We start from the raw sequence: 9,798 nt of genomic DNA on the forward strand, positions 1-9,798 counted from the left end.
AGTTGGAGCTGATTGTCTGAAAAAATAGAGAACTCTATATTTGGAGAGTAAAATAGAGGATTGGGTTGGAGATGCCCTTAAAGTAACAATACAGTCAAAGTTCTCATATGAACTTTCAGAAAATAAGTAGCCAAGATTGCCATATTTTAAAACTTAGAGGGACCAGTTAGAAAACTTCCAACTATCACACACGTCCCTCTTCTTCCCTCATTGTTTCTCGAATTTGGCGCGAAAATCCGCCATTGACACAAATTCTCCAATTTAGGGCAAAGCTTTGATTTTCTCCAAATCGAAACATGGAATCCTTCGAAGAGCAATTCGAGCAGATAACAATTCTTTTATCATCAAACAAACCGCTGGCTTACTTGACGCTGCTTCATCTCCAGCAACAATCCGGCGCCGATCCTTCTCTCATTAAGCTGCTCGCCGATTCATCTTCTATCATCGTTTCCTATATTATCTCCGATGTCTCCGATAACGACGAGGAAATGTGAGTTTCTTCAATAGTAATTTAAAGTTTATGAGTTTCTACAAGGAACTTATAGTTAATATATATACGAGTTCACAGTCAAATTCAAATATTATATGTAATTAATGCATACTTGGTTTCTAAGTTCATACTCCCCTGTCCCAAATTAGTTGTATGTTTTGCTTCTCGATAATGAATTTGACTAATTTTCAACTCAATAACGTATAACTCAAATTTGGATATTCAAAAACTATACGAAAAATACTATAATTTGCAACTTTTCTGATGTTAGTTTATCCTGACAACTATTTTGGGACGGAGGGAGTATAAGTGTTTTATATATATATATATATATATATATATGTTGACATGCGTATAAAATTGAATTATTCTTTTTTTCTTTCTAACTTTCCTCTTTGGTTGATAATTTCAAAAGCTGATTTTGGTTATGTTTCCTCAAAATTATAGTGCTGCTCAGGCATTGAAGTGCTTGGGATTTATGATATATCATCCATCTATAGTTGGCTCAATCAAAGGTTCTATCTTTTGTCCTTTATTTATTTTTGTTTAAGTGTTCTCCGTTTCTTGCTTATAAGAATCCCGTTTAGTTGCTCATTTGAACTCTCAAAAGAGGTGTCGTAAGTTAGTCCCTCCATCTCAAAATGTTGGATGCTCTTTTCAAGGCTCAAATTAACCTGTTGTTGGAGTAAAAATAGATGTAGATAACTTTGTTATTTGAAAAAGATTAGAGATTTAGCAGCCCCATAAACACAGACACTACAAAAGAAAGAAGAAAAAGAGCCCACAAGTTGAAAAATCCAAGGTCAAAATTTAGCATACTTGATTGTTGAAAAGTGTAAAGTGACAAACACTTTGGCAGAGAGACTAAAATGAGAAGAAATTCATTTTCTGGATTAGTTGGATTTAAGGAAGTACAAGATGTAGAAAAAAGAATTCACCTTGAATTCTTGCCAAATTTATTAGAGAAATAAAGCATGGGCGGATATGATTAAGATAAAGAGTATGTTGAAAGAATTGAAGTGTGTACTTTGAAAAAATAATGAAGGTGATATACAGATCTTTTTGTCTTGTTTTGGTGTCATTCACACAAAGCTACACGTGTGAGTTATTCTTTACTGTTACTTGTGCAAGTATTCTTGGGGCAGATTCAGAATTCTGGAGCTAATGTAGCTTTGATGACTAAATTTAGGTGATGATGCCAGGGCTATTGTTGATTCTCTTGTTGAGGTTATTACAACCAGCAAGATTAAGGTATTCTGAACTTCTCGATAGGCAACAAAGTAATGTATGTAAGGCAGCCTTTACTAAGAAACATGATTCGAGAATTTGACTTGTAGTTATTGTTAATTGCAGTCTGTTTGCAACTTGGGTGTGTGGTGTATATCAATGCAGCAGTTTAACTCATCGCTTTTAGATGCAAATTTCCAGTGTTTACTGAGGGCAATTACTTATGCGCTTGACAATCCTATTGGCTCTCTTTCAATCACATTTGAGGCAATGCAGGTATGTATAGCTGAATATAATGTGATTGGTTCTAAGCGATAGGTAAAGCTGAATATATTGTGCAATGATGTGTCTAATCTAATAACAAAGTAAAATTTGGATCTTGATTCTTGTCAGATAGTAGGAGTTAAAACTCATGTGCTACTCCTTTCAACATCATACACGTGAACAATGGTTCATTTAGATAAATGTGAAATAATCATGGAACTTACAATTAGAGGAACATCTTTTTCAAATATTTGTGTGAGCAGGGTTTATTTAGCAAGTTATTTTAGAATGAGTGAAGAAAAAGACTTCCGGTTGAAAATCGATAGTCATATGTACTGAATAAGAGTTATTACCTTCTCCTTTATACAGCAGATGAACTCTATGTATAGTGCTTATCACAAATATTTTGTTCATTTGAAAGGAGTAGAATGTTTGTTTTTGTTGAATAGAGCAAGCAATGTTGCTCTCTGAATTGATCGCTACACCTTCATTCAGTGGCGGAGCCACATTATCATTAGGGGGTTCATCCGAACCCCCTTCGACGGAAAATTATATGATTTTTACATGGTTAAAATAATTTTTTAGGTATATATAGTTGATGTTGAACTCCCTTCGGCTATTTCGTGTGTCTATTTCTTCAGTTTTTGAACCCCCTTACTGATAATTCTGGCTCTGCCACTGCTTGGTTTATTCTCATGATACTGTAATGACTAATGAGAAAAGAAAATGGAAGGAGATAGCCATATTTGTACCTGAATAGTAACAGAATCAGAATCGCAATATAAAAACAAATTTGTACTGGACTGCTCTTTGTACACTTAATAGTCTATAAGCCAAATGCACTTCCATCATTTTGGATGTTCTTGCATATATACGAAATGACTTGGAATAAAGGTACACTGGACTTTTAATGTATAACCTTCAGCGAAATGCATGTATGTATACACACACATACACATACACATATATGATACATACACGTACACATACACATACACATACACACACACACACACATATATACATATTATCATCTCAAATCAGTTCTTTAGTATTGGTACATGTCATCTCTGAGTTATTCTCTGTGATTATACTGCTATAGGCTGTAATGAAGTTGGCGAGTACATCAGCTCAAAATATGAGAGCCATGTCAAACATATGGGCTCCTCCAGTTTATAGAAGACTAGTCAGCAGTGATAAAAGGGAAAGAGACATGTCAGAGCGTTGTTTACAAAAAGTCTCAAGCGTGATATGTCCTCCACCAGTAATTCTTTCTAAGGTAGCATATAATATTCTGTTCTTCTATTCTTGTTTGCTGTAATCCACTTTGTTTCTTATGTTTCCTGAGGAGACCAAAAATGTGCATCTATACAGACTACAGAATTATGCAGGGGCGGATTTACCTTAGGCAAAGGCGTGTCACGTGACACGGCTTCGTCTGAAAATTTTATCAAGTATAAATAACTAAAAAGCAAAATATAAATCAAGACCAAATACAGTAAAGTGACACTCCTTACAACAAAGAGTAGCGTAGCTCATTTGGTTTAGGGTCATATCTTTAGGTTAGATGTTGGGAGTTCGAACCTCAATAGCACCTCTTTCGATTCTAGTTAATATTTTAATTAAATTTATTTCGCTCACACATAAAAATGCTAAAAAAAATTCTTAATTTTTTAATATAATATTATAATTTTTTGTTTATTTATTTTTATTTTAAAATGTGACACCGCTTATGAAAAATCCTGCGTACGCCACTGGTATTATGCATTTCAACTTAATCTCCAGAACAAAAAGTAATCGGAACAAACATGTGTCCAATTATCTATATTAGTGTTTTTGAAGAATTCTACGTGAATGAAGGATCCACGTAGTGTAGTCAAAAAGTGTATATGTTAAATATAAGGCATTAATTTTTGTTATTTGTTTATTAGTATAGGGATCATGCAGATTCCCCACCCAAATTCATCGTTCTAAAGGAAGCTGTGATTTATAGATTGTGATAAAAAGACTATAATTCATGTTAACTATTAAGTGACATGTTTTATCAATTTTAGTTTATTGCCTCTTAAACAGGCCCTTGTCACAGATTTGAAGAAGACTTTGCTTTTGACGATGGAGGAGCAGCTGAACCAAGGCTTGAAGATTCAAACTCTGCAAGTATGGAGATGGTTTCTGCGTCTACTCGGACCTTATGGAATGAAATATAAGCATTTGGTCAACAAATTGCTTAAAATTCCAGAACAAACTTTTACGGACCATGATCCACAGATTCAGAGTGCTTCACTGGTATGCTATTCATTCACCTAAGTTTGACACATCAATTCCAGATAATTTAATGCGACTTGGTCAAGCAAAAGTCCTGTTCTAGTATTTGATTTTTAATCATGGGATTCAATAGCCGCTGATTGTTAATGGGATCAACTATGTTGCTCTGACTCTTAGAAAATGTTGCCGCACCCATGCCGGATCCTTAAAAAATGTGCTACTTTTGAAAGATATGACAAAGTCATCAGCATTTTTGAAGTGTCCGAGCAACATAGATGGGATGTGTCCAATCCTTATTTATGAGCACCCGCTGAAAAAGCTGTAGCTTTGATGGCACTACAGATACTACATCATTGACATGCTAACATATCTACCAGATTCTTAATTTTAAAATGACTAAATCAACCTTATATGATGTCAGTATCCTTGCTTAGAATTTTTATATATTTACTCAACTTTAATGAACATTGATTAGCATCTGCCTATGTTTTGGTGTTAACAATCAAGTGCCCAACCCAAATATATGCATTATCCTATTTAATCGGAAATTTTAGTTCTTACAGTCACTTCTTAGCTATAAAGAAAATAATGCATTGTGGTCCGACCCTTCCCCAAACCTCGCCATAGCGGCTTCTAACACTGGGCCGCCCTCTTTAGTTAAATTTATTCTTTTTTCAGATTTGCTTGCTTGAATTAATCTAAAAAGATTATTAAACTGAACAATTAAAAAATAAATAGATTCTTCTGATTTTGTTAGATTTGTTCGATGGTAGTAACATAAAAAAACTATTAAAATGAACCAACTTTAAGTAATGCTTTTACCAAGTTACAAATTGCAAATTCGTCCATGAATGATTGATTTGAGAGAGAATTCTAGAATATCATCCCGATAAAAGAGATCAAGTTTATCAACTAAATTATAGAATTCTTTAAAATCACAAGTAACTTAATGCAAAGTCATCTACTAATAATTAACTTGAGGGAGAACTCTAGGATATTATCCCAATAAAAGGCAGTAAGTTCATCAATTTAGTTTGACTTTAAAACTAATGAGTGACTTCTACTATTAACTTAGTGTGTCATGTTTTAATGTATTTAATAGTGTTCTTGTACTTGGAGTGTCACATCAAAAATTTGATGCAAGGAATTTTTGCCTCCTATAGCACATATCTGGCATCGTAGCTATATGAATACCATACATTTTATATTAGCTATAATGTGAAGATTTTGCCACTCAATTGCTGTAGTGCTGTCAAGTTTTTTACTTTTTTTCATTGCAGGAAGTTCAGCTCCTTAGTGCCATTTTTCCTATGAAAAAAAAAAAGAAAGAAAGAAAAATCACAAAAAAGAAAAAGAAAATAGAGTGCGTCCACTAAGTCAACTTATTGAATAACTGGGGTGTGTTTAAAATTAAATAGATGCCTTATTTCTGCAGGTTGCCTGGGAAGGTCTCATTGATGCTTTAATCTGCTCACAACTTCATGCTCCTGAAAGCAATGCACTTGTAAAGAATCCTACTGATCAAACGGTATTCAAAGGAAGTGATCCAACTGAAGCTGATGGATTTCCCAAAAAGATTAAACTTGTAATGACGCCCCTTATAGGAATCATGTCAAGCAATTGTGATGCATCTGTCCATGTATCCTGCCTGAATACATGGTCTTATCTTCTGTATAAGCTCGACAAGTTAGCCAGCTCCCATTCGGTGGTTAAAACAGTTTGGGATCCCATCTTGGAAGTCATCATCAAGGTTGGGCCTGTCAATAAGAATATATGGTCATGGAGTTTCTGCATTGAGCTGCTCGATAATTTTATTTCAGCAGGAAATAAAGATGTAAATAGTAAGTTAAATGACCATAAGGCAATGAGACTTCCAGAATCTGCAAAATACTCATGGAAGTACTATCCAATTAAATGGTCACCTTTGGATCTTGGTAACTTGGAGTTTTTCTTAAACACAATTCATGGTCTGATCATTCACGGGTCAGATATTACTCTGTCCGGTGAAATCAGGACAGTGACATATGGTGCTGCCTCAAGTTTGTTTCGATCTCTTCTGATATCTGTTAAACATTGCTTGAAGTCTGACCTTATAACTTATGACGAGGTTATCTTATCTCTGAATATGATGTTAAAGTTTTTGAAGAGTGTATATGAAAATATGCATTCAAGGGATGGTGGTATAGATGATTTGCTACCTCTTTTACTTCAGCTTTTGGAGGCTTTTGTTGAAGAATTAGAACCATCAACATTGCAATCCCCTCTTTACAAGGTGATAGTAGACTTCAAAAATATTGAGACGTCAGAACCAGTCTATAAATTCAAAAGTGCAAAGATACCAGATATCAGCTTTATGAATTGTATGGAGAAGGTCTCACCAGTTGCATATATTACTTTGCTCTATTTCCATGCAGTGACCAGAGCAACATTGAAAGCACCTGATTATGATATAGTTGAAGGGAAACACAGATATGTCAAGCTTTTGCTATCTTCATACGAGCCTTTGGAAATTCTCCATCTTTTTGTTAGTTTATTATATACAGAGAAGATGTCCTGTTGCTTTGAGATCTGGGTAGCTCTGGCGAATTGTCTGAAAGATTACATAGATAATCATAACTTCCGCTCACTTTTCAAATTGCAGTCGGATAGTCCTGGTTATGCTATAACAATACATTTCTTGTGTTATCCATTTGCTGCATATTCTTGCCTTAAGGTGTATCTCAAGCTTCAGCATGTTATTGAAGTATGGAAATCACTTTATGTTTCTCTTAGCCGGGCATCAGAAATTGGTTATCCTACTCTAACTGAGGACCTGTTCTCAATGCTCTGTTCATATTTCAATGAAGCATTGACCAATGGCGATCTTGTCCCTGAACCTCAGTCAAGTGTAAATGGTCAGGATATTGATGTTCTGTTATTGTTTGGAGAAGCAATGATATGTGCCGTAGAACAAACTTCTTTGATAGTAAAATCTGAAGTTAAAGAGTCTGAAAGTTGGAGATCCAGCATTATCAAAAGTAGCTTGGATTTCGCTTCCTGGTGAGCAATATGATTTTGCAAATTTTTCAGTTACTGAAGCAATTACCTATCTTACTCTTGAGATTGGTGGTTTAAAATATTTAAGGCATAAAAGCAAAGGCCTTCTGACGGGTCAAAAATATTGAACCATTTTTTTGATATTTAAGTACAGGTTGAACCAACAGCATGCCTTTTAACTTTTCTACCAAATAATTATTCTGGACCTATTTTAAAATTCCTGTTCGATTGATAGCTTGAGCACTTAAAAAATCCTAAAAATTGTGCTGCTGCAAATGAAATTGTAAACTATACACATAAAATTATTTGGTTCAAGCACTGAAGTGCTTCATAACTAATAGTTGGAGTTTTGACAGCCTTATTTTGATTGAATATCCTAGTTGTCGTTTGCCTCCATCAATATGTTGAAGTAAATGAATTGCTTCTGTTCTGTTACTATATGTAGTTTCTTGTACTTCTGTTACTTCTTTCTCTGGACTGTTTTTCCTTGAGCCGAGGGTCTATCGGAAAAAACCTCTTTACACTTAGGGTAAGAGTAAGTTCTGTGTACACTCTCCCCTCCCTAGACTCCACTTGTGGGATTACACTGGTTATGTTGTTGTTGTATGCCTTTGCTTTCCTGAGTAGAAGTCAACATGTCTGAGTTGAAGTTGTTAATATGGTGTCCTTAGTAATTGTCACTGATGTCAGACTAAAATATATTGCAAGAGTCTTCCAGTGATATGAAGAGCATTGTCATGTATCATTTCCTTAAAAAGAGTGTTTCCGATCAATTGACTTGAGCAATGAAATAGTTGAAAAAAGTGTAGGAGATCAAAATTGCCTACATTTGATACCATTTTTGATTTGTTTGATATTTGGAAAAAGCTGATTGCATAAGCTTTACTCTGCGCGTACTTCAATTCTCTCATGTTTCTTATATGTCCACTGCTTCTGCAGCTTCGTGAAGTTATCTAGGGCAAAGGGTGAAACTAATCTATCAACCAGCCTCATTGAGAAAAGGTAATGACTTTCCCATTTAACTAGTTTCTTCAAATGGAGTACAGAATTCTGCTAACTGAGAGTTTCAGGCTGCTATCATCACTGGTTCACTTTGTTGGCTGCTTGAACTTGCAGAAGGATATAACATTATTCATTGAGGTTTGTACTTAGACTCTAGTCTTGAGGAGGAAAATATGTATGAACTATTAGCTTAAACTACGCTACTATGTTATTCTCATCTCATAATGTGTGTTTCCATGTTTTTTTATTCCGTTCCTTTCCTTTCCATCTTTTAATTATCTTTCCCATATGTGTGCTGCTCTCTACCAATCGGATGATTGGAAGGAAGTGGAGACGATTAGCAGCAGTATAAAGCCATTACTTAATTTGCTTTTGTTTTTTCCCTTTCTCTACTATTACAAAAGTTTAAATTGTATTCCACTTTCTGTCATCAGATGATGACCAGTACATTGCTTCTGTGGCTGTCACATTTTGAAGCTCAAGACAGTAACTTCAAAGATCAACTTCAACAGTTATGGATTCAGACACTGAACTGTTTGCAGAAAACGCTACCAATAATAGAATTCAATTCCTCTTTTCTTCAGCTCCAAGAGCCTCTTCTTGAGAAAACTCTTGATCATCCAGATCTCGTCATTTCCAACTCCACTGTTAACTTCTGGAATTCTACGTTCGGAGAGCAGACCAAGTTAGACTACCCTCAAAGCTTACTTCCAGTCCTAGACAAGCTGTCAAGGAGAGGAAAAATAAAAGTCGGAAAAAGCAGCCTGTTAACCAATATTAAGGACAGTGCCGATGTAGATAAAGTTACAGTTCCAAATAGATACAAGGTGCCAACAACACTGCATAGGTGCTCAAAACGAGTTGAACTCGTGGGGAATGCAACTAATAGTTCAGAAGGAAATGACAGAATTTATTCAAAGTCGAAACGAAGACACACTGAGCTGACTGAGCATCAAAAAGAAGTGAGAAGAGCACAACAAGGCCGATCAATGGATTGTAGCAGACATGGTCCAGGAATCAGGACATATACCAGTGTTGATTTTTCTCAAGGAAATGAAGAATCACAAGAAAGCCAGGACATTCGAGATGCAGATACTATTTTGGAAATGCTGCGCAAAGTTAAGTAAATTTTTAGTTTTAACTTTATACAATGTTGTAACATCAATAATTATGCTTTGTATATATGTGTTCCAATCTTCTTCGTCTCTAAAGCTGCTTCGTTCTGGCTCTGCCCTGTTATTCTTTTCTCTGCATTATTTCGTTAGGAGTTTCTGCTATGGAAAATGTTGTGTTTCTTCATCAGGAGCATCATCATTCTTTAATCCTGTTAAGGTTTTTCATTCTGATTTTTTGTTGAAATTTTAGGTGGTCTTTTCGTTTCATTACGATTAAGACGTTGAATACACATTTGAATTTTATTATGTGCATTAAGATCTAGATGGTTGAGTTCAAATACACATCTGAATATTAAGATGTATTAAGATTTGAATATTAAATAATTATGACCATTCAAT

The 9,798-nt window shown here is 34.9% G+C and overlaps 1 protein-coding gene across 1 annotated transcript; it reads left to right on the plus strand.

Moving 5' to 3' along the window:
* Nucleotides 1-235: 235 nt before the first annotated feature.
* On the plus strand, nucleotides 236-9,580 carry LOC125877860 (uncharacterized). Its single transcript, XM_049559135.1, has 10 exons — nucleotides 236-490; nucleotides 938-1,005; nucleotides 1,680-1,741; nucleotides 1,844-1,993; nucleotides 3,084-3,260; nucleotides 4,055-4,267; nucleotides 5,682-7,285; nucleotides 8,222-8,284; nucleotides 8,353-8,422; nucleotides 8,719-9,580. Exons 1-10 carry the CDS (start codon nucleotides 297-299, stop codon nucleotides 9,409-9,411), a joined length of 3,294 nt encoding a protein of 1,097 aa, XP_049415092.1. The 5' UTR covers nucleotides 236-296; the 3' UTR covers nucleotides 9,412-9,580.
* Nucleotides 9,581-9,798: the final 218 nt, after the last annotated feature.

Source organism: Solanum stenotomum, chromosome 9 (assembly GCF_019186545.1).
Source record: "Solanum stenotomum isolate F172 chromosome 9, ASM1918654v1, whole genome shotgun sequence".
Taxonomy (NCBI): domain Eukaryota; kingdom Viridiplantae; phylum Streptophyta; class Magnoliopsida; order Solanales; family Solanaceae; genus Solanum; species Solanum stenotomum.